At 46.2% G+C, this 25,863-nt stretch overlaps 1 protein-coding gene across 1 annotated transcript in view; it reads right to left on the minus strand.

Annotated features, from left to right (window-relative positions):
- Window positions 1-975: 975 nt before the first annotated feature.
- The window catches only part of LOC139273961 (visual system homeobox 1-like), a 49,399-nt gene continuing 24,511 nt past the window's right edge, over window positions 976-25,863 (minus strand). The window contains exons 7-10 of the mRNA XM_070891034.1: window positions 24,243-24,404; window positions 12,486-12,555; window positions 3,929-4,188; window positions 976-1,110 (exon numbers count right to left, since the gene is read on the minus strand). Of these exons, the coding sequence (XP_070747135.1) occupies window positions 976-1,110; window positions 3,929-4,188; window positions 12,486-12,555; window positions 24,243-24,404 (627 nt within the window). The remainder of the gene's footprint in view (window positions 1,111-3,928; window positions 4,189-12,485; window positions 12,556-24,242; window positions 24,405-25,863) is intronic.

The following is a 25,863-nucleotide window of genomic DNA, read 5'->3' on the forward strand; positions in this document are numbered from 1 at the left end:
GCTGTAAGTGATTGTAATGTATTTGCTTCATGGGTTCTTTACTTAAGAATTCATAGCAACATATTGCTATTAAGAAATAGTTGGTTTATTAACAAAGGTTTAATAATCACATTACACATTACCAGGCTCACAACCACCTGCCTCATCGTGGATCCTCCGAACCCAACTGGTTTGGTTTTTATTGAGCCTTGTGAACGTCATGTGACTGGCTAAGCCACTCCCAACTCAACAGCTCTACCACTATTTTGGTTAGAACTTTAAACTCACCTCTGAAGTGGAGATTAAAATAATTAACCTCGACACAGTCTGTTAGGAATCAACCACAAGTAGGTTTATTTTACTTGCAAGGGAGAGACAGGCCTGTAAGTCAGTCCCGACTGAACTCTCTGCACCCACTCTCCCCGAACAGAGAACACACAGGGTTTCTATACAGTGACTCGGACTATAATGGCTGGACATACACTGATTGGAATGGACACAGCCCCTTGTCACTCAAGGCGAAGATGATTTCTATCCTGACTATTCCTGGTACCTTTCCCCCACTGTCTCTTGGGTGTTTATTCTACTTTGGAATGTTGTCTTGTCATCCCTGTGCCTGGCTCCGCTTTGACTTTTGCTCATACTGGGTACCGCTTTTACTGATGTATCAGTTTGAAACATACCATCCCCATGTTATCTCTTGAGTTAGGACAGAAGGTACGCCATGCAGCCTTGAACATAGTACAAATGTACAGTTCTCAACCTAATTCTTGTTTCTATGTGTTTAGTTTGTAAGGGCTGCTACTGATTTCTGCACGTACACACGTTAACCCTTTATTCCATGTCTGATATGTCCAGTGTGACCTAATGTCCCACTTCAGTCCCCCCCTTTTTGGTGATCTTGGCTACCCTACCCAACGCTAACTATCTGCCTTGGGTCTGCCACCTCTGCATCGGTGATCAGTCGAAAGGTTTGGGAGGCCCAGTGTCTTGGGGTTAGATAACCTCGTCATCCTGCTGTTTCTCCAGCAACTTACGATGTTCCTTCATTAATGCTTTAGCTCTCAGCCGGTTCTTTTGCGTTACGCAAGCCCTGTATGTTGCAATCAGCCAGCCTATCACTAGTATTAACTGCACAATCACCAGTCCGTGTGATATTATGCTAATCCAAGGGTGTTTATGTTAACATTCATTCCCCAGTCCCAGGTTGTCATATACCACGGGACCTTCCGAAGGTCCCAGTTAACCTGGCCTCCTAATTTCTTTCATTCTTGTTCTAGGAGATGGTATTGTCGCACATTTTCCCACAGGGGATCTTTAATATTACTTAGATCCTCTGCAAGATGTGGGATTGGGGCCGCCGTGTCCTCCTCATATAACTCCAGGTCTGCCTTTAAATCACCAGTTATATTTAGAGTCACCACCTTCCTTGGGTGGTTAGCTATCAATCTGGCTCAGCCAAAGCTGACCGGTACTCCTGGGGTGAAGCAGAAGTTAGGTTTTGGGACGGGGCCAAATCAGGTCCCCATAGTTGTAAGCCTGTTGGTTAGTCACCACGCAGGTTGGCTCAGTCCAGGCTGGGCTAGATTCTAGTGGGTGTGGACATTTGGTCAGACTCCCTACCCGGCGACAACCAGAGAGAGAAACTCCTCGCATGCTCTCATTCATTCTAGTGGCGCACTGGTCCATGGGGTGATACCGGAGGTATTTGTTTCCCCGAATTAGTCCCATATTTTCTATCTCATACTGCGGGTATGGGCCTTCCGATCCGGTCATCACCGGGATCACAAATACCAGTCCCACCAACGTTGAACGGGAATCCACACACACACCCATTACCGGGAAGGCCCTTCAACGTACATGTGTCTGGTTTCCAGGATGCTGGGCGAGGGAAAGCAAGTGGGTGCTGTTTACCCAATCGGGGACCTTTCCTTGATTGACTTGCTCCAGGTTATGGCGGACCTGTCCCACCACCCAGTCTCCGTATGCATGGCACACATCGCGTTTCACCCCGCTAACTCCATCCCTGTATTCCCTATCAATTAGTTTATTGATAGTGGCTGCATGCACTTCTAGGACTGTTATTCCCTTCAGTAGCTGCTCAGCTGCGTCACAATCCCAGTTTCTGGTCCCTGTGTGTGTGTATACAGGACATGTAAGAGGGGCCCGAGTGGTTGGTGTGGCTCTTGAGGTTTTTACTGTTACTTGAGTGGTTGAGGGGGCAAGTGTTAGTGGGAATATCGCGGGGACTTATCTCCCAACACCAGTCATCAAAGTTGGTGCACTTGAATATTGTACTTGCACACTTTCCCCCCACACACACGCTAATCCCTCATTGAAACATGCCGTGTGCACATTCATCCACATAACAATTATTCCCGTTGTATTGCTCCCCAGCTACCCTTGCCCTAGTGTTGTTCCCCGGACAACTGAGATATCCGTCATTCCGGAGCTACAATTTAAATGCACAGTTTTCCCACCCCTCACAGTCAATGCCCCTTGCTCTTGATCACAACTAACGTCACCCTAGTCCCTGTATTACAGACCTTGTTGTTCCTTTCGGCTGGCCTGCACAGCTCTTTGTGTACGTGATACAATTTCACCGTTCCTCGCTAGCACAGCCGTTGTGATTGTGATTCCCACTAGGGCTAGCCACATCCTCGTGCAACTTATCATGGTACCTGTGGGTGATAAAGAGCAGATGCCCCGGGGCTGTCCGCTCACTGATTAGTGAGTTTTTTCAACTGTGACCAGTGTTTCCACCGTCCTTGCTAGTGAGTAATATATCGTACGGCCCCTCCCATCTAGGGGAGAACCCGGACTCCTTATCAATCAGCTTAAGCATCACCCTTTCCCCTACCTGGGGCACCTCCGCTGGTGATCCCACGTCCTGCTGTTTACCCAAGCAATCTTGTTGATCCCTAACCACTTGCCGCATTCCCTTGAGTTGCTCACTGAGCTCCATGACCTACCGCCTGACCCTGTCCCGGAGGGATCCGAGATCGGCCCCACTGGGCACAATAACCTCATGGCTCTCCCGGTCATCAACTCGTATGGTGTGAGTCCGTGCTTTGGTTTGGTGAAAGCACGCAGCCGCATCAAAATTGTTGGCAACAGGTCTGCTCAGGATCAACCGGTCTGTTATATCGCCTTAGCCAGAACTACTTTAATGGTTTACTGGCCTACTGCTCCTATTTCTTATGTTCGTATATTATGCCTTAAATGTATTAAACCGTCCCAATGTGCTTCACAGGAGCATAAATCAGACAAAATTTGAAACCGAGCCACATATAGATATTGGTCAAAGAGGTAGGTTTTAAGGAGCAGTTTAAAGAAGGAGAGAGCGGTAGAGAGATGGAGAAGTTTAGGGAGGGAGTTCCAGAGTTTGGGGCCCATGCAGCTGTTCCACCATTCCCGAACTCTGCGGGTGGTATGGTATGTGGAACCTTTGCTTGATCCCCATTACCTTACACACCTCTTTTAAGATCTTTCCCGTGAAGTGTGTACCCTGATCCGAATCTACCTGGACCGGTATCCACCACCGGGGAAAGACTTCCTTGGCCAATATCCTGGCCACAGTTGTTGCTGTACAGTCGCGAGTGGCAAATGCCTCCACCCACCTAGTGAACTGATCCACAATAACTAGACAGTATTTCTTACCATTACGTGCTGTGACGACTGGCCCAGTGAAGTCAATCTGAATGTTTTCCCACGAACCCCTCGTGGTCGGGGTTGGTGGCTCATTCTTATCTTTACTGCCCTTCCCGGGCTGTGCTGCGCACATGTAATACATTTCTGACAATACCTGGCGTCCCAGTGCTGGCCACCACCATTCTTTCTGTAAGCTCATGATCATGGTATTGCGCCCCGGTGGTCTATGCCGTGGTGTAGTTCCATCAGTATTTTCCTAATACACTCGGGGGCTATGGGGATCATCACGCCTCCATACATCATCTCCACCCAGGATTCCTCCCAGGCGCTCCCATTCTGCTTTTCCCTTTTCATCTGTATCGGCATGTAACTGTTTAATATCCACGTCCTTCTCCCCAATTGCTAGCGCACAAACGGATTCTGGGTCTGGGTCCAGGGACACAGTTGCTTCACGAGCAGCTATGTCCGCGGCCGCAGTCCCTTTCTGTACTTCGTTAACCACTTTCTGGTGAGCTTTCACCTTCATCACCGCCGCTTGGGCGGGTTTTGTAGAGGTATCTAGCAGTAGTTTAATTCTTCATGTTTAATTGCCTGGGGAGTCCTCCCGTTCCAGCGCACTACAATTGTGGGTTTCCCTGTGCTCCAGAAGTCCTTCTGCAGCGTTTTCCCCAGTGTCTCGCACTATTTTGAGGGACTCGTCTTTTATTATTTTCTTTTCAATTTGGTGAAAGTCTCATATCCGGAACTAGAGACAGTCACACTTTGAAATAACCAGAATTTCATCGTGGCCACAATGAAAGTCCAGTTTTCATTGGTTAATTAACCTTAATAATTCCAATTAAATTCAGACCAACATTGTTTTCCGTAGCCAATATGTTATTAATTAAACACAATACAGAGCAGATAAAATAAAACAACATAACACAGTAAGTTACGTCAGTTTCCATAGTCTTCTTCCTTCGGCTGCCTTTCCAATGAACTGTAAAAATACTGAATTAGTTTTTGTATTTAACAAACTTCACACATTTTACACAAAAAGGAAAAGAGGGCGGAGCTTCCTCTAACTTGTAGCTCCGAGAAATTTATGCAGGCTTTTTTTTAAAGGAACATTAAAGAAGACGGTGCTTTTTAAACATTCATATTGATTTGCTTGCAATAACCAAATTGAAAAGACAGTACTTTGTTACGATTCAAATTGATTAAAACAAGACCACACATTTTTTTTGTAATCAAATTAAAACGTTCTATTTGTTTTTTTAGCAACTGTAACTTCAAGGTTGAAGTTTTATCTTTTGTTAAACAACCCGTCTTTTGTGCATCTCATCAAAATGAATCCGCATCTGCGTTTCTAACTTCTAGAATCTAGGTGCACAATGCACATTTTAACACTCAATTTATTCATACTTTCCCAGATCCAGTACAACATTCAAACTTTCGCACAAACTAAAATTTTTTAAACAACATTCATTCAATGAAGCAAAATAAAGGGGGACAAGCAACTATGGGATGTTCCCAGGGAGTCACCATATTCCGTGCTGTGTGGTCGATGGTGAGATGGTATGACCCGTCTAGCTTCTTTACCAGCCACACAGGAGAATTGGTAGTGGCTACAACCTCCTTCAAAACCCCGTCTGTTACCAACTCCCGTACTATCTGGGTCACTTCTTCAGGTGCCTCAGGATATCGGGTATTGTCTGTACACTTTGTGTTCTGGCCCCGGGACTTTAATGGGTTCCATTCCCACAAGACCACAATCTTGTTTCGTCCTAGCCCAGGCCTCAGGCAGGCTAGCACATCCCCTCCAGTGGCCATGCTTGGTCCAATCCCTGGCCAGAACCTGCACATTACCGACGTGGGCGTGGTTGTTAAGCCTCTGGACTCCCCGCAGGGTTGTTTTCTTACCACAGCGCAGACATTGCCACGTTATCAAACTTTGGCTTTGTCAGTTTTATTTTTGGAATTCTAGTGCTTATCTGCGAAACCCCATTCATCAGACATCGCACATTACTAGACATTGTACCCAAACTATTTTCTTACCCCAAACTTACTTGTTTTGATCTCCAACAGACACTTTATTTGCTCGACGCCCCATTTGACTCACACTTAGCGTACGGATCCCATCGGATTTGAGAGTGGTAATTTAAAATACTCACTCAGTGATGGTCTGTTACAATCAGTGTCTCGTCCACGGGAGCATCCTGCCGACTACGCCAAATGAAATGGAGATTAAAGTAATTAATCTTGACACAGTCTGTTAGGAATCAAACACAAGTAGGTTTATTTTATTGGCGAGGGAGAAACAGGCCCGTAACTCAGTCCCTACTGAACTCGCTGCACCCATTCTCCCCGAACAAAGAACACACAGGGTTTTTATACACTGACTCGGCCTGTAATGGCCGGACATTCAATACATGAGAAATACACTGATTGGAATGGACACAGCACCTTGTCACTCAAGGCGAAGATGATTTCTATCCCGCCTATTCCTGATACCTTTCCCTCACTGTCTCTTGGGTGTTTGTCCTACTTTAGAATGTTATCTTGCCAACAGGGGCTTTCCACTCAGATCGCTAGGGCCCAGAAAATGGGCGATGTTCCAGCCTTAGCAATGTTTCAGCCTTCAGGATCGCTGGAAGATCGCCCATTTTTGGGATTGTGACTTTCGGCTTCATTGGGGGTGGGGGGGAAGCCCAGCGATGTGGAATGGGCCTTAGCGATGTGGAAGACAAGGCTTCCCGAGCAACGGCCTTCTGCGCGTGAATTTTTTTTTGCAAGCAAGTTTTCCCATGATTCGGGAGGTCAGGGGTCATCCATGCCTGCGCAGAAGGCAAAGGGAGGAAGAGAGAGAAAGAGAGAGAGGATAGAGAGAGGAGAGGAAATCAGAGTCTTAGAGGAGGGAGAGAAAGAATGAGAGGGAGAAAGAGAAAAATGTCATCTTCAGACATTAGTGTGCATGATGTGGAGAGGGGGAGGAGAAAGGCAAAGCCCTTTTCCGATGAGGCCAACGAGGCCCTCGTCCAGGAGGGGCACTCCCAGTGGGGCCAATTAACCTGGGGTGGGCATGGGAAACCTCCATCCCCGGGCCTACAGACAAATTTGGGGCAAGATTGCGATGTGGTGTCATCGACATCCCACGAGGGCAGCGGGTCCGACCAGTGCCACAAGCACTGGAACAGCCTGGTTCTTCGGCAAGATTAAGTATTAAATAGGTCTTAGATTGTAATGATCCACATAATATGTGAATCTCCAGGATTGAAATTAAGCTGGTTATTCTTGCATACATCCTGCTGAGATCTGGACAGGGCTCGTAGCCTGCGCCCTTTTTAAGTCTAATTTTGGCACCGTCTCCTTTTGGGTTATGTTGGTGGATGGGGCACGACTGAGCAATGAGGTGTCCGGTCACCTTTTTAACCAGACTGTGTCAATCTCTCCGGCTGCTGACACTTACACTTTGAGACATTAACTCCTGCCATTGCCGAGTTCACCAGCTATCCTGATTCCCACCACCCCCCGGGGACCTTCAACGGAGATTATAGTCGAGAGAGGTGTTTGTGTCAAGCACTAGACCCTAAACACAATCTTAGTTATAACCGTGCATCAATTGTGGATACAAACCGTATGAGCATATACCGTTGGAAACTGTTGTCTTTCTATGATAGTACCGAGTCAATTAGCTTATGCCATGCTCTTGTCATGTTTGCAGAGGAAGTTATCTAACAACTGCGCAGTCACTCAGCTCTCGGACCTCCCAATGGCTCGCCAGCGTTTCAGTGAGAATCCGTGCAAGTATTGTGAAGGGACCACGTATTACAAAAAACACAGGGACCATTGGTCCTAACCATGCCTGAGACATATGGAACATTACTTGTTCCAGTTCGACTCGGGTCCCCTCCCTCAACTCTTGCTCCAACACATTGATGACTGTATCGGTGCCATTTCCTGCTCTCATCCCGAACTGGAAAATGTCATCAACTTTGCTTCCAATTTCCACCTTCGCTCACCTTCACTTGGTCCATCTCCGACTCTTCCTCATCCTCTCTATCTCCATTTCTGGGAGTAGGCTATCGAACAATTATCTAATTTAAGCCCACTGACTTCCACAGCAACAACAACTTGTATTAATATAGCACCTTGAACGTAGTGATACTTCCCAAGAAGCTTCACAGGAGTATTTGTGAGATAGAAAATTTGACATCAAGCTGCATAAGTAGAAATTAGCGCAGGTGACCAAAAGCTTGGTCAAAGGGGTAGGTTTTAAGGAGCGTTTTGGAGGAGGAAAGAGAGGTAGAGAGGTGGAGAGGTTTAGGAAGGGAGTTCCAGAGCTTGGGGCCTAGGCAACAGAAGGCACGGCCACCAATGGTTGAGCGATTATAATCAGGGATGCTCAAGAGGGCAGAATTAGAGGAGCGCAGTCTTCCCGAGGGGCTGGAGGAGTTTACAGAGATAGGGAGGGGCAAGGCCTTGGAGGGATTTGAAAATGAGAATGAGAATTTTGAAATCGAGGCATTGCTTAACCGGAAGCTAATGTAGGTCAGCGAGCACAGAAATGATGGGTGAATGGAACATAGGTTGCAAGTTAGGACACGGGCAGCCAAGTTTTGGATCACCTCTAGTTTACGTCGGGTAGAATGTGGAAGGCCAGGCAGGACAGCTACCTGGACTACACTTCCTCTCACCCCGCTTCTGTTCCATTCTTCCAGTTTGTCCGTCTCCGTTGCATCGATTCTGACAATACCACCATCTATGCCAGTGCTTCCGATATGTCTTCCTTTTTCCTCAATCGAGGATTTCACTCCGCCGTGGTTAACATGGCCCTCGACTGTGCCCGTTCTATTTCCCGCACCTTTGCTCTCACCCCTTCCCCTCCCTCTCAGAACCACGACAGGTTCTTTCACCCCACCAGCCTCCACGTTCAACGGATCATCCTCCGCCATTTCCTCCACCTCCAGCGTGATCCCACCACCAATCACATCTTCCCCTCCCCTCCCCTCCCCTCTCAGCATTCCGAAGGGACCTCTCCTTCCGCCACTCCCTGGCCTATTCCGCAGTCACCCCCAGCATCCCCTCCCCTTCCCATGGCAGCGTCCCGTGCAAGCACAAGAGATGCAACACCTGCCCTTTAACCTTCTCCCTTCCCACTATCCAGGGCCCCAAACACTCCTTCCAGGTGAAACAGCGATTTACTTGTTGTACTTTCAATTTAATATACTGTATTCGTTGCTCACGATATGGTCTCCTCTACACTGGGGAGACCAAACCAGATTGGGTGACCGCTGTGCAGAACACCTCCGTTCAGTCCGTAAGCATGACCTCGAGCTTCCGGGCGCCTGTCACTTTAATTCAACAATTTGAAATTAATAACCACTGCTCCCATTTTTTTCAGATAGCAGCTGGTAATGATTCTGCCATTTCCATTGACACCACCTCTAGACCCACCTTCTGTTTCTTTATTTGTTCCATTACCATTGCCTTTTGCTTTGCAACATCATCCCTTCTGTCTCTCTAATCTCTCCTGCCATCCACCCGATCACAGACCTTCCCTTCTGTTCTTTCCTCCCCACCTACCTTCTCCACTTCTCTGCACTTGCTTGAAACCCGTTTTTCCAGTTCTGACGAAGGGTCATAATAATAGATAATCAAGGGGCTTTTATTGGGGTGGAACTTAACACAATCACTGTCACTAGAGAAAAAGTACCAGGCAAACTAATGGGACTAAAGGTGGACAAGTCCCCTGGACCTGATGGCCTGCATCCTAGGGTCTTATAAGAAGTGCCTGCAGAGATAGTGGATGCATTGATTGTAATCTACCAAAATTCCCTGGATTCTGGAGAGGTCCCAGCAGATTGGAAAACCACAAATGTAACACCCTATTTAAAAATGGAGTCAGACAAAAAGCAAGAAATTATCGACCAGTTAGCCTAACATCTGTGGTTGGGAAAATGCTGGAGTCCATTATTAAGGAAGTAGTAGCAGGACATTTAGAAAATCATAATACAATCAAGCAGAGTCAGCATGATTTTATGAAAGGGAAATCATGTTTGACAAATTTCCGAGAATTCTTTGAGGATGTATCGAACAGGGTGGATAAAGGGGAACCAGTAGATGTCGTGTATTTGGATTTCCAGAAGGCATTCGATAAGGTACCACATAAAAGGTTACTGCACAAAATAAGAACTCAGGGGATTGGGGGCAATATATTAGCATGGATAGAGGATTGACTAACTAACAGAAAACAGAGTTGGGATAAATGAGTCATTTTCCGGTTGGTAAACAGTAACTAGTGGGGTGCTGCAGGGATCGGTGCTGGGTCCTCAACTATTTACAATCTATATTAATGACTTGGATGAAGGGAGCAAGTGTACTGTAGACAAATTTCATAGAATCATAGACATTTACAGCATGGAAGGAGTCCACTTGGGCCCATCGTGTCTGCGCCGGCCAACCAATCCATCCTAATCCCACTTTGTTGATGATACAAAGACAGGTGGGAAAGCAAGTTGTGAGGAGGACACACAGAATCTGCAAAGGATTAAGTGAGTGGGCAAAAATTTGGCAGATAGAGAATAATGTGACAAATCTTGAGATTATCCATGTTGGTAGGAAGAATAAAAAAGCAAATTATGATTTAAATGGAGAGAGTCTACAAAATGCTGCAGTACAGAGGGATCTGGGGTCCTTGTACACGAAACAGAAAAAGTTAGTATGCAGATACAGCAAGTAATTAGGAAGGCAAATGGAATGTTGGTCATTATTGCAAGAGGGATAGAGTGTAAAAGTAGAGAAGTCCTGCTGCAACTGTACAGGGTATTGGTAAAGCCACACCTGGAGTACTGTATGCAGTTTTGGTCTCCTTATTTAAGGAGGAATATACTTGCATTGGAGGCAGTTCAGAGAAAGTTCACTCGGTTGATTCCTGAGATGAAGGGGTTGTCTTATGATGAAAGGTTGAGCAGGTTGGGCCGATACTCATTGGAGTTTAGAAGAATGAGAGGTGATCTTATTGAAATGTATAAGGTTCTCAGAGGGCTTGACAGGGTAGATGCAGAGAGGATGTTTCCCCTCGTTGGGGAATCTAGAACTAGGGGGCATAATTTCAGAATATTTAAAACGGAGATGAGGAGGAATTTCTTCTCTCAGAAGGTTGTAAATCTGTAGAATTCTCTGCCCCAGAGAGCTGTGGAGGCTGGGTCATTGAATATATTTAAAGTGGAGATAGACAGATTTTTGAGCGATAAGGGATGAAGGGTTATGGGGAGCGGGCAGGGAAGTGGAGCTGAGTCCATGATCAGATCAGCCATGATCTTATTAAATGGCGGAGCAGGCTCGAGGGGCCAAATGGCTGATTCCTGCTCCTATTTCTTATGTTCTTATGTCATCGACCTGAAACATTAACTCCATTTCTCTCGCCACAGATGCTGCCTGACCTGCTGAGTATTTCCAGCATTTCCTGTTTTTATTTTAGAATTTTCTGTGTATACGCAGAAATTCGGTGCAATCCAAAAGAAATGGGGAAACATTGTAATGGTGGTATTATAGAAACATAGAAACATAGAAAATAGGTGCAGGAGTAGGCCATTCGGCCCTTCGAGCCTGCACCACCATACAATATGATCATGGCTGATCATGCAACTTCAGTACCCCATTCCTGCTTTCTCTCCATACCCCTTGATCCCTTTAGCTGTGAGGGCCACATCTAACTCCCTTTTGAATATATCTAACAAACTGGCCTCAACAACTCTCTGTGGTAGAGAATTCCACAGGTTCACAATTCTCTGAGTGAAGAAGTTTCTCCTCATCTCGGTCCTAAATGGCTTACCCCTTATTCTTAGACTGTGACCCCTGGTTCTGGACTTCCCCAACATCGGGAACATTCTTCCTGCATCTAACCTGTCCAATCCTGTCAGAATTTTATATGTTTCTACAAGATCCCCTCTCATTCTTCTAAATTCCAGTGAATACAAGCCCAGTTGATCCAGTCTTTCTTCATATGTCAGTCCTGCCACCCCGGGAATCAGTCTGGTGAACCTTCGCTATACTTTTAAAATTTCTCAGTTAATTTATACTGAATTTCAAAAAAAAATATCTGGCATACATTGGCTACCGAGTTGCAATTCTTCATTCCAACCGAGAGAGGACCAACCTGGATTGAGAGCAGGCAGACATGCTGCTGTGTGTGGCAAAGTCTAATTGGAGTTTGTGTGTCCTGAAGCACTGGGTTGAATAACACAGAATCACTGAGGAGTTAGATGGAGAGTGGAATTCAGCACCCTCTAGTGTGCTGCTTCAGTACTGCAGCTTCAAGAAACAAAAGACTCCATCCCATTTACATTTTCCATTATTTCAACGACAGGTGCTTGGTGTTCTGAGGAAATTATAAAACCAAAAAACAGTTTGATGAATTTTGTCCTCATTTAATTGCAAAACAAAACCAGAATATTGGTTTATTCAAAGTATTTCCAAAATATGTCATTTACATCAAGTTTAAATGATTTAGAAAATTGGCGTTGTTACTGGAGTCAGATATTCTTACAGGAGGTGCTGTCTTTCAGAAGAGATGTTAAACTGAGGCCCTGTCTTTCGGATGAGATGGTAAACTGAGGCTCCTCTCAAGTGCAGGCAAAAGATCCCATGGGCTAGAACTTCCACTTTTTTTGCCTGCTTAACGTGCACTTAACGCCCATTTTACCGCTGAAATGACGTAAAACGCCCAGATATCGCCCATTTAGCAACAAAATGGAAACTGACTAGCATTTTTCAGAAACTTATCGCTGAGTGTTACTTTCCCCATGTGCTTAACAACAGGAAAAATTATTACCGCCCGCCCACTTTTTTTTGCGTCGTAAAGAGCATTTTACCGAAACTAGCGACCATGAGATCTCCCAGAGTCACTTTCACCATCTCGCACACGTATCGCCCACAATATCGCTTGCCCAAAAAAACGGCCACAAAAAGTGGAACTAACCGGGACTAATCACAGAGTTATGCACACCATGTTCTACATCACATGTCGCATCCTTTAAAAGGCTGCTGTGCTTCAACCTCGGGGAGTTTGGATGTACTCTGGAGGTCGTTGGAGTTAATGTGAACATCTCTACAAACATCTTGACCATAATGTGACAGATTGGAATCGAATAGGTGTCTTCGTCAGGACATTCATTGTTTGTGACCAATCGGTAATGCAATGGGACCAGTGCATTCTCACCCTCTCTTGATAATAATAAGTCATAATAAGAATTAGGAACAGGAGTAGGCCATCTAGCCCCTCGAGCCTGCTTCGCCATTCAACAAGATCGTGGCTGATCTGGCCATGGACTCAGCTCCACTTACCCGCCCGCTCCCCGTAACCCTTAATTCCCTTATTGGTTAAAAATCTATCTATCTGTGATTTGAATACATTCGATGAGCTAGCTTCAACTGCTTCCTTGGGCAGAGAATTCCACAGATTCACAACCCTCTGGGAGAAGAAATACCTTCTCAACTCGGTTTTAAATTGGCTCCCCGTATTTTGAGGTTGTGCCCCCTAGTTCTAGATTCCCCTACCAGTGGAAACAACCTCGCTGCCTCTATCTTGTCTATCCCTTTCATTATTTTAAATGTTTCTATAAGATCACCCCTCATCCTTCTGAACTCCAACGAGTAAAGACCCAGTCTACTCAATCTATCATCATAAGGTAACCCCCTCATCTCCGGAATCAGCCTAGTGAATCGTCTCTGTACCCCCTCCAAAGCCAGTATATCCTTCCTTAAGTAAGGTGACCAAAACTGCACGCAGTACTCCAGGTGCGGCCTCACCAATACCCTGTACAGTTGCAGCAGGACCTCCCTGGTTTTGTACTCCATCCCTCTCGCAATGAAGGCCAACATTCCATTCGCCTTCCTGATTACCTGCTGCACCTGCAAACTAACTTTTTGGGATTCATGCACAAGGACCCCCAGGTCTCTCTGCACCACAGCATGTTGTAATTTCTCCCCATTCAAATAATATTCCCTTTTACTGTTTTTTTTCCCAAGGTGGATGACCTCACATTTTCCGACATTGTATTCCATCTGCCAAATTCCATTAGCCCATTCGCTTAACCTATCTAAATCTCTTTGCAGCCTCTCGGTGTCCTCTACAAAACCCGCTTTCCTACTAATCTTTGTGTCATCTGCAAATTTTGTTACACTACACTCTGTCCCCTCTTCCAGGTCATCTATGTATATTGTAAACAGTTGTGGTCTCAGCACCGATCCCTGTGGCACACCACTAACCACTGATTTCCAACCCAAAAAGGACCCATTTATCCCAACTCACTGCTTTCTGTTAGCTAGCCAATTCTCTATCCATGCTAATACATTTCCTCTGACTCCGCGTACCTTTATCTTCTGCAGTAACCTTTTGTGTGGCACCTTATCGAATACCTTTTGGAAATCCAAATACACTCCACCCCAACCGGAGCCATGTGATCTCCTGGGAGAGGCTAAAACCAGATAAAAACCCAGGCCAATTTAGGGAGAAAAAAACTGGGAAAATTCCTCTCCAACCCATCCAGGCGATCGAAACAAGTCCAGGAGATCACCCTGCAGTACTTACCATTATATCTGCTCCGTCCAACAAAAGGTCATCCAGACTATTCCCAATTACCAGCTCTAGGTCCGTAACCCTGTAGGTTACGACACTTTAAGTGCCCATCCAACCATCTCTTAAAAGTGGTGAGGATTTCTGCATCCACCACTCTTGCAGGCAGCGAGTTCCAGATCCCCACAACCCTCTGAGTAAAGAAGTCCCCCTCAACTCCCCTCTAAACCTTCCACCAACCACCTTAAAACTATGCCCCCTCATAATAGACCCCTCCACCAATGGAAACAGACCCTTACTATCCACTATGTTCAGGCCCCTCAATATTTTGTACACCTCAATGAGGTCTCCTCTCAACCTCCTCTGTCCCAATGAGAACAAACCCAGCCAATCCAATCTGTCTTCATAACTAAGATTCTCTATTCCAGGCAGCATCCTAGTAAATCTCCTCTGCACCCTCTCTAGTGCAATCACGTCCTTCCTATAATACGGCGACCAGAACTGCACGCAGTACTCCAGCTGTGGTCTAACCAAAGTATTATACAATTTAAGGATAACCTCCCTGCTCTTATATTCTATGCCTCAGCCAATAAAGGCAAGCATTCCGTATGCCTTCTTAACCACCTTATCCACCTGGCCTGCTACTTTCAGGGATCTGTGGATAAGCACTCCCTTTGTTCATCTACACTATTAAGTGACCTACCGCTTAATGTGTATACCCTTTCCTTATTAGCCCCCCCCAATGTGCATCACCACACATTACTCTGAATTAAATTCCATTTGCTGCTCTGCCCACCTGACCAGTAGATTGATATCCTCCTGCAGCCCATGACTTTCCTCTTCATTATCGACCACACAGTTAATTTTAGTGTCGTCTGCAAACTTCTTAATCATACTCCCTATATTCAAATCTAAATCGTTGATATATACCACAAAAAGCAAGGGTCCCAGTACTAAGCCCTGCGGAAACCCACTGGAAACATCCTTCCAGTCACAAAAACATCCATCAACCATTACCCTTTGCTTCCTTCCTCCAAGCCAATTTTGGATCCAACTTGACACTTTGCCCTGTATCACATGAGCTTTAACCTTCATGACTAGTCTACCATGTGGGACCTTATCAAGAGCTTTGCTAAAGTCCATATATACTACATCATTCTATCAGGTTAGTCAAACACGATCTTCCATTAACAAATTCGTGCTGACTGTCCCTAATTAATCCTTGCCTTTCCAAATGCAGATTTATCTTGTCTTTCAGGATTTTTTCCAATAATTTTCCCACCACTGAGGTTAGGCTGACAGGCCTGTAATTACTCGGCCTATCCCTTTCTCCCTTCTTAAACAAGGGTACTACATTAGCAGTCCTCCAATCCTCTGGCACCATGCCCAGATCCAAAGAGGACTGGAAAATGATGTTCAAGGCCTCTGCTATTTCCTCTTTTACTTCGTTCAACAGCCTGGGATGCATTTCATTCGGGCCTGGGGACTTATCTACTTTCAAAGCTGCTAAACCGCTTAATACTTTCTCTCTCAATATATTTATTTCATCCAGAATATCACACTCCTCCTCAATGGCAATATCTGCATTACCTCTTTCGTTTGTATTCGTTAAGAACCCTACCAACATCTTCCACCTCCACACAAAGATTACCCTCATGGTCTCCAATAGGCCTTACCCTTTCTTTAGTTACCCTCTTACTCTTAATATAGTTAAAGAAAATCTGAGGGGTTTCCTTAATTTTACTGGCCAAGAATTTCTCGTGCTCTCTCTTAGCATTCCTAATATCCTTTTTAATTTTGCCTCTTAACTTTCTATATTTCTCTAAAGATTCTGTAGTATTTAGCCTTTGATATATGACATAAGCTTCCCTTTTTTCTTAATTCTCCCTTGTAAGTTCCTCGACATCCAGGGGGCTCTAGAATTATTTTTCCCAGCCTTTTTCTTTAAGGGCACATGTTTGGCCTGAGCCTTCCGGATCTCCTCCTTGAATGCCTCCCATTGTTCCGACACTGCTTTACCCACAAGTAGCTGTTTCCAGTCCACTATGGCCAAATCACTCCTTAACTTAGCAAAATTAGCTTTGCCCCAATTCGGGACTTTTATTCCAGGCCTATTCTTGTCCTTATCCATAACCAACTTGAATCTGACTGAATTATGGTCACTGGAGCCAAGTATTCTCCCACTAATACCCCTTCAACCTGCCCAGCTTCATTCCCCAAAACTAAATCCAAGACCGCCCCCTCTCATGTTGGGCTTGCTACATACTGACTAAAATAGTTCTCTTGAATGTATTTCAAGAATTCTGCATCCTCTATACCCTTCACACTAAATTTGTTCCAATCAATATTTGGATAGTTAAAATCCCCTACTATTACTACCCTATGGTTTTTGGACTTCACAGCAATTTGCCAACATATTTACTCCTCTATCCCCCTTCCACTGTTTGGGGGTCTATAATATACACCCAGCAGTGTGATCACCCCTTTATTATTTTTCAATTCGACCCATATGGCCTCATTTGATGATTCCTCTAACATATCATCCCTCCTCATCGCTGTAATAGTTTCTTTAATCAATACCGCAACCCCACCCCATTTTTTAACCCCCTGTCTATCTTGTCTAAAAATCCTGTAGCCAGGAATATTGATCTGCCAAACCTGCCCCTCTTTCAGCCATGTTTCTGTAATGGCTATAACGTCATACTCCCAAGTGTCTACCTGTGCTCTTAGCTCATCCGCCTTACTCGCTATATTCCTTGCATTAAAGTATATACTATTCAGCACAGGAAGACCTCCTTGCTTATTACTTACTAAGCCCTGTTTCCTCTGTCTTACAGATTCGCTTTCTAGATTCTTGCTATCCAATTTCTGATTTACTTCCCTTTTGAATTCATTCTCAGGTTCCTATCCCCCTGCCAAGCTAGTTTAAACTCTCCCCAACACAGCACTAGCAAAACTTCCCGCAGAAGCGGTCCCAACGCCTCAAGAATTTAAAGCCCTCCCTCCTACACCAACTTTCCAGCCATGTATTCATCCTCTCTATCCTTCTATTCTTATACTCATTAGCATATGGCATCGGTAGTAACCTGGAGATTACTACCTTTGAGGTCCTACCCTTTAATTTTCTTCCTAGCTCCCTGAATTCTTCCTGTAGGACCTCAACCCTTATTATACCTGTCGTTGGTCCCAATATGGACCACGACCTTATGTACTCGATCCATTTCAACATGGACTACGACAACTGAATTTACCCTCTCCCTTTTCAAATTCCTCTGCAGCCGCCGTGAGGTACCCCTTACCCAGGCACCAGGTAGGCAACACACCCTTCGGGATTCTCATTTTTGGCTGCAGAGGACGCTATCTATTTTCCTAATTATAGAGTCCCCTATCACGACTACATTTTTATCCTGTTCTTCCACCCACCCCCAGGACAGCCTTCTGAGCCACAGTGCCTTGATCTGCATTGTGACTGTCCTCCCCGTAGTCTTTCTCCTTATCCTCACCGGCAGTGAGTACATTGTACCTGTTGGACAGGACTGGTGTCTGCGGGACCTCCTTCTCAATCTCTCCTAAATCCTGGCTACCCGGCTCCCTGACAGTCACACCCTCTCCTGAACCTGTGCTTTCCTCTGGGGCGTGACTGTATTCTGGATAAAACTATCCAGAAATTCCTCGGTTCCCTTATGTTTCGGAGTGTGTCTAACTCACACTCCAGCTCAATGACTCTGAAGCCAGCGACAGTTCCTGCAGATAGAAACATAGAAACATAGAAAATAGGTGCAGGAGTAGGCCATTCGGCCCTTCTAGCCTGCACCGCCATTCAATGAGTTCATGGCTGAACATGTGGGAATCCAGGACAATCTCGCTGTCCACAAACTCCCGAAGGGAAATATTAACCATCCTCGCCCCTTTGGGGCGATCCCGGATCAGGTGTACACCTCAAGTCTTCACTCTCAACTCAAGGTTGAGGTAGCTGAATCCTAAAGGCGCTAACTGGGTCTAAAGATCCGGACTATCTCTCCCTGAAGGAAAGAACAGCCCGAGAATGTTACCTTCCTGCAGGTAGCACGTTTTAGCAAGTTTTAGCCAGATTGTAATTGTCCCGGCTATTGTAAGGGTCCGGGGGATCTCTCCTCGGTAATGTACCTCTTCACCAAAAGAGTGGACTTGAGACGTGATTCGTGAGTTATTGATACAGAAGACTAGGTGAGACTATTCAAAAATATATAGAGATTTATTCAAAGAACCGATATGCAATTTGCAGTTGGTGAGTCAGTCAATCACAACATTAACAATTCTAAGATGAAAAGTACAATCTTATTTCTAGTAGAGAATCTTACTTTTAAATCTAAACTTTGTTACAGTATTAGAGTTCTTAAAATTGTTTAAGCAGGATATCCATCAATTATCAAGGTAGCAGTTACTTTCAATCCCCGAAAAGTACAGACTACAGAGCAAAAAGCATGTTGCCTTTTGCCTTGCTCTGTAGTAGAGACACACCTTTGTCCATTGAAGAGTATCTAACTTTCTCATCCGAGCTTTCAACATTTATATGCTTTTTTGCTCTGTCTCATAAGATCTCAAGTTAATCACCATCAGTTATTTTCTTGCTGCCTTGCATTCCTAGCTTCTGTATCAATACATCGCTATTGGGGCTAAAATTCCGGCCTCGCCGAGTCGGTACTGAATACATACAGACCCCACGAGGCCCCGCAAAAGCCGGTTTTCGGCGCGCAATGCGCTTGCACCTAAACTGACTTTTCCGATTTGTCAAGTTTTGGCTTGACAGATCACATGTATCCCTGCAGCCAGGACATTCGTGTGGGCGAGATTGGGCTATTTGTCCAACTCTTGTCCAGCGAATGTCCTTAAAACTCTTGCGCCTGGTAAAAGCATAGCCTACTTTTACCAGCATAAGAGTTTTAAACCATATAAAAATAAAATGTAAAAACACATTTTTATCTTAAAACCCTGTCCACTAAGATAAGTTTATTTTAAACCCTATTAAAACACTTTAAAAAATCCCCCAAAAATATACTTTTTCTGAAACATTAATTTTAATTTCAGTTAATTTTAATTATGTGAAGTATGTTTTTTATTTTTTTATGTTGTGTTTAGTGTGTTTGTTTTTTTTTTCTCTCATTGATAGCGATAAGAACTCGTAGATACGGAGTTCTCATTGCTATTAATGTGAATACTGTACCGTGATTGGTTGTGTAGTCGCACGTGACTCCACCTTCTCCGTGTGAACCTGGAGGACATGGACCCACTCCGAAGATCGGGAAGAGAAGACCTCCCCACCGGAATCCTCCAGGACCACCAGGTCATTTCGTTAAAATTCTCGGGTCGGAGGCGTTTGTCCGAAGGAAGCCTCCGGCCCGAATTTCAGGCCCATTATGAGTTTACCATTATGTTTAAAGAACATGTGCCATTGGTTTGTGCGCTGGGCACTTGAAATATTTTCTTCATGCTGTGCCGTTCTTACGAGGTTACCCAATAGTTTCTCTATCATCCTCGGGTTTTAGGGCCCGAACCTGGTGGGACCCTGATGGTACTTTGGGCGGGAGTTTCGTGAAAAAGTCCTTGAAAGACCGCCCAGTGGCACAAAAACGACTTACGCCATGACTCTGGGCAGCAGCGAGCGGCAGCTCCCAATCCCGGCGGCAAATGCGATCCTCGCCACAGTGCCGCCGAGGATTGAGTCGGGCCCAGGGAGAGGGGAGAGCACGTAGAAATAAACATAGGAAGACATTCAGGGGACCCCATACTCAGAAATTGCTGGAAAAAAACCTAATAAGCGAAGTTTACTAACCTTTTTTTGCAGGTCTTCAGACTTACCGTTGGGGTTAGACCTGCCATCACACAGCGGACCTTCCCCCTGCTGCCACTGACCCCCGCTCGCACCAATCTGGCAGCTCGACGAGCGGGAGGCCAGCGGCCGTCAGCGGGCGGTTTCCAGCGGCCGTCCCCTCCCGGGAGAGGGTTGACGAGGGCAATGCGGTTGACATGGTGTACATGGATTTCCAAAAGGTGTTTGATAAAGTGCCACATAATAGGCTTGCCAGCAAAGTTGAAGCCCATGGTATAAAAGGGACAGTAGTGGCATGGATATGGAATGGGCTCAGTGACAGGAAACAGAGAGTAGTGGTGAACGGTTGTTTTTCGGACTGGAGGAAGGTATACAGTGGTGTTCCCCGGGGGTCGGTACTGGGACCACTGCTTTTCTTGATATATATTAGTGACTTGGACTTGTGTGTACAGGGCACAATTTCAATATTTGCAGATGACACAAAACTTGGAAGTATAGTGAACAGTGAGGAGGATACTGATAGACTTCAAGAAGATATAGACAGGCTGGTGAAATGGGCAAAGTGATATGTTTTGCTAGGAAGAATGACAAGAAGCAATATAAACTAAAGGGTACAATCCTAAAGTGGGTGCATGAACAGAGAGACCTAGGGGTATATGTGCACAAATCGTTGAAGGTGGCAAGATAGGTTGAGAAAGCGGTTAAAAAAGCTTCATAAATAGAGTAGAGTATAAAAGCAAGGTAGTTTTGATGAACCTTTATCAAACACTGGTTCGGCCTCAACTGGAGCATTGTGTCCGACTTCATCCATCATCGACAGTCCCTCGAAATCGAGGAAGACCTACTTCCACTCTAAAAGTGAGTTCTCAGGTGACTGTACAGTCCAATACGGGAATTACAGTCTCTGTCACAGGTGGGATAGACAGTGGTTGAAGGAAAGGTAGGGTGGGGAGTCTGGTTTGCCGCACGCTCCTTCCGCTGCCTGCGCTTGATTTCTGCATGCTCTCGCCGTTGAGACTCGAGGTGCTCAGCGCCCTCCCAGATGCTCTTCCTCCACTTTGGGCAAGCTTGTTGTCGGTGGGGATGTTGCACTTTATCAGGGAGGCCTTGAGGGTGTCCTTGAAACATTTCTTCTGCCCAACTGGGGCTCGCTTGCCGTGTCGGAGTTCCGAGTAGAGCGCTTGCTTTGGGAGTCTTGTGTCGGGCATGCGGACAATGTGGCCCGCCCAACGGAGCTGGTCGAGTGTGGTCAGTGCTTCGATGTTGGGGATGTTGGCCTGATCGAGAACACTGGCATTGGTGCGTCTATCCTCCCTGTGATCGATTTAGGAAGGATGTGAAGGCCTTAGAGAGGATGCAGAAAAGATTTATGAGAATGGTTCCAGGGATGAGGGACTTCAGTTACGCGGATAGACCGGAGAAGCTGGGGTTGTTCTACTTAGAGCAGAGAAGGTTGAGAGGAGATTTGATAGAGGTGTTCAAAATCATGAGCAGTCTAGACAGAGTAGATGGAGAGAAACTGCTGTAAGGGTCGAGAACCAGAGGACATAGATTTAGGACCTGAAATTCATCGACATACCGCCCATGTACTGCCCGTGTACCACCCAAAAATGCAATTTTGGTGAAAAAACACCTACATATCACCGACATATCGCTCGGCGGAATATTCATCATTGACATACCCGCCGAGGGGTCTGCACACCTCCCGCCGTGCAGGACCGCCCGCATACCGCCAAAAAAGTCCGATTTTCATGGTATACTGTCGACATACCACTAGAGCTGCATACCGTCCTGGAAAAGGTAGTTTTACGCGATGTTAAGTGCGCGAGTGGGCGGAGCCGCCATTTTAATCGGGAACCGTCAGCTAAAGCAGCACCTCTCTATTTCTGAGGTGAACAGCGACTTTACCGTGCGATTTAGTGGGAAAGGTATGCTTATTGGTACTGAGTAACTTATTCAGATCAAAGGCATTTTAGTTATATTTTTTTCATGGAAAAATATTGTGGAGACTTAAAAATAATGGGGCCTGTACTATCTCAGCCTGTATAGCTGACAACCTGTCTAATGGAGGAGCCAGATATGAGAGAGTTTATTGAGCAAAGTTATAAGGGTATAATGGAGGAGGTCGCAGACTGATGAGGAGGAGGGGGAGGCCTTACCCACAAAGGATTTTCAGAGAGAAATGTTCATACTTGGACCTGACCGGTCAACAGTGCATTCGAAGGCTGCGCTTCCAAAAAGAGGTGATCACTGAGATTTGCCAGCTCATTAAGGCAGACCTGCAGCCCAGTACCAGCAACATTACTGCACGCTCTGTCGAGATGAAGGTGACTGCAGCACTTTCCTTTTATGCATGTGGCTCTTTTCAGGCATCAGCTGGGGACATATGTTGTTTAGCCCAGTACGCTACTCATCGGTGCATTCAACAGGTAACTGAAGCACTGTATGCACGCCGGATGGAATTTATAAACTTCCCAATGACCAGGGAGGCACAGAGTGAGAGGGCTTTGGGATTTGCACGCATTGCCAGCTTCCCCAAAGTGCAGCGTGCCGTTGACTGTACCCATATTGCACTGCGAGCACCATTACAGGAGGCGGAGGTGTACCGAACGGTAAGGGATTCCACTCTCTCCACGTGCAGCTCGTCTGCCACCATACACAGCGCATAATGGCAGTGAATGCCAACTTTCCAGGGAGCATCCATACTGCGCACATCTTGCGTGAGAGCACTATGTCTGACCTGTTGAAGTCTGAGCCACAAGGTAAATGATGGATGCTGGGGGTCAAAGGGTACGGCCTCGCCACCTGGCTCTTGACCCCCCTGCGGAACCCTCAGACACAATCCGAGCAACGATATAATAAGAGCCATATAGCCACACGCAATATTATTGAAAAGACAATTGGAGTGCTGAAGCAGTGCTTTCGATGCTTGGACCACTCGGGAGGCAGGCTGTAATACCACCCTAAGCAGGTTGCTCAGTTCACAGTGGTGCGCTGCATGTTGCATCATTTAGCCATCATGCGGGGACAGGAATTGCCACAGGGAACCACCTGTGGAGAGAGTGCAGGAGACGGAGGAGGAAGAAGAGGAAAACAAGGGTCAGGAGGAGGACGAGGAGCTTCCAGATGAACTCATGGCCCCACCACCCCACTCCCCACCCCCCGCACCCCAAGGCCACAGTGGAGGACACGCGGAGTGTATGCCACTGCTAAATTGTTACATCAGCAGCTCATAAATGAACGCTTTGCTTAAATGTGGAGAGCTGCATTTTGGGACCCTGATGAATGTTACCCCAAAAGTTTGACTCTGTACAAGAATGGTGAAATTCAATTCAAACATTTATATAAAAATCTAAAAAATATACAACAATTTTAAAACATTGTAAAACTTATAACTATAAAACAACTGTAACAACTTTAATAACAACTTTAACAAAACTTTAATAACTTGAATTAACTTAAAAAAATCAAACTTCAATTATTCAATGAACAAGTACAACAAAAGACCCTTTGCTGTCCTCGGCCACGACCTCGGCCCCAAAAAACGTGCTACACCACCCTCGGGACTATTCCCCCCTTTCTTACTCCTGCCCTTCCCTTTCCCACTGCCACTGAGCCCGGACCTCCCCACGGTGGTACCAAGCCACGTGCAGCGTCGCACCCCGAGTGCTGTTGCTGTTGTTGGGGGCGTCAGACATTGCAGGCACAATGAATGGGGCCTCAGGAGAAGCTCGTGATCCGGAAGGCACGGCTTCAGGGCTGGAAGATGCAGGCAGCTCCCCACCCTCAGGTACTGTCGACCCGACTACTATGGCACGGGGGGGGTTCCGCGCCATGTCTCGATCCCGTCAATTGCCGCATGGCATCGACGGAGTCGGCGGTTTGCTCCATCGCGGTGATCAGACGCAACATATCCTCCGACTGTCGTTCTGATAGCGCCGCGATGTTTCCGGCTGTCGTAGCCATGGCCTTGAGCAGCTCTCGACCTATATCGACGCTGGCCTGTGACAGACGAACCATGTCCCGGTATGCACCTATCTGTCTTGCAGCAATGGACCGTTTCTGCACCAACCTCTGTCACTGTGACAAAGGTGCTGCAACGCTGGGGGTGCGTTGCTGTGCACCACTTGGTCCCGCAGAATCAGAGGAGCCATGTGGGAATCCCCTGAATATAGACTCGGTGGTGGAGGATATTCCAGCTGGCCCACATGGAGCTGGTGTATCCTCCTCCTTTTCCACCCCCACCTCCACCTCCACTGGCTCCAGAATCAGCGGCTCTTCCTCTTCCTCTTCATCTTCATCATCATCTTCCTCATCTTTGCCAGGTGTGAAGTCGGGAGAGGGCTGGGTGATGCATGAGGTGGAGGCCGTGGCTCTCTCTGTCAGTCTGGTCTGAATCGTCCCAGTCTGGAAGTACAAAACAACATTTAAAAATGCTTGGCACCAGGGGAGGGGTCAGGGTTACATGAGTACATAGGACAGTGACTTAGCGCAGTCTTACTTAAATGTCCACCACTGCTACAGTACTGCATTACATATCGCAGACAGACAATACATATATGCATTGGGTTACATGCTCCCACCATTGCAGTGCATCACATGAGGCCAACATTACAGTGCAATAAACTTACATTACATCAGTCCAACATTACAGTTACATTACATTACATGACATGAGAGGACCGCAACACAGACCGGGGATTGTATTGAACTGACCATCCTGTGTGAGTGGGTCAGCTCCACTGCCGGTGGTGGCACGGTTACTATCCCCAACCAGGGACAGAGCACGGATCTCGATGTCAGTCAGAGGCTCCTGGGTTGTAGGTCCTTCCCCCGTATGCCACTGATCGGCTGCTATTGCAGATGTCGTCTTCTGCAGAAAGTAAAGTAAATCAAAGTTTAAAAAAAATCTTCAATCCATTTAACATCGCAGACACACAGGGTCACACGCGCGCGCATATACACACACACACACACACACATATTAAAAAACACTGCGTTGATCCTCTTGTCGTTGCCTGAAAGCACAAATACATCGCCGTAACCTTAAGATAATTAACATCATCTGTGTTACACTGAACCCACATTTACATGGTACATGGCACATGGGGGGTGCATAAATAAAATCATTACTTACTCGAGCTACCCTCACCAGGTCGTTCCACCTCTTACGGCACCTTTCCCCGGTGCGTACCATGGTACTTGTGGAGGACACAGCCTCCCCGATCTCGTCCCATATCCTGCTGTACTCCTTTGGGGTGGGTTTTCCACGACCACCCTTCGTTAGCTCGAAGTACCTCTCTGTGATATGCTCGAGAAGGGCAGGTAACTCCATCTCGTCGAAGGCTGGCGGCCTTAACCTCACGTCCCTCTCGATGTCCCTGCGCTTCAACTTTTTTTTTAACATTTCCATAATATTGATGTTGTTATGATTTTTGATTTGTAAAATATGTCTTATTATTGTTCAAACTTTATAATTATTATTCGTTACGAATATTTTTTAACTCTGCAATCTGTTATTAAACCAACTGCCCATCGACTAGATTGCTGCTCCTTCTCACTCTCTCTCTCCCTCGACTTCAACTCACTGCTCATGCGCGGGTGACCCCTGACCCCCGAAATTGTGGGTAAAACGCTTCTCGAAAAAAAACGGGGGGAAAAAAATCGCGCATGCGCAGTTCAGTGCCGCACCGTCCATTGAAGAGAAAACCCGATTTGGATCGACTACAATGTTACCGACCGCCCGCTGTACACCGCTCTCATACCGCCAGCACACCGCCGAAAAAAAATCAACCAAAATTGCGCTCTTCGGTCTCGGCGATATGCCGGCGGTTTGCAACAACGCACCACCGGCATACCGCCAAGA

The sequence above is a fragment of the Pristiophorus japonicus genome, chromosome 9, assembly GCF_044704955.1.
Source record: "Pristiophorus japonicus isolate sPriJap1 chromosome 9, sPriJap1.hap1, whole genome shotgun sequence".
Classification (NCBI taxonomy): domain Eukaryota; kingdom Metazoa; phylum Chordata; class Chondrichthyes; family Pristiophoridae; genus Pristiophorus; species Pristiophorus japonicus.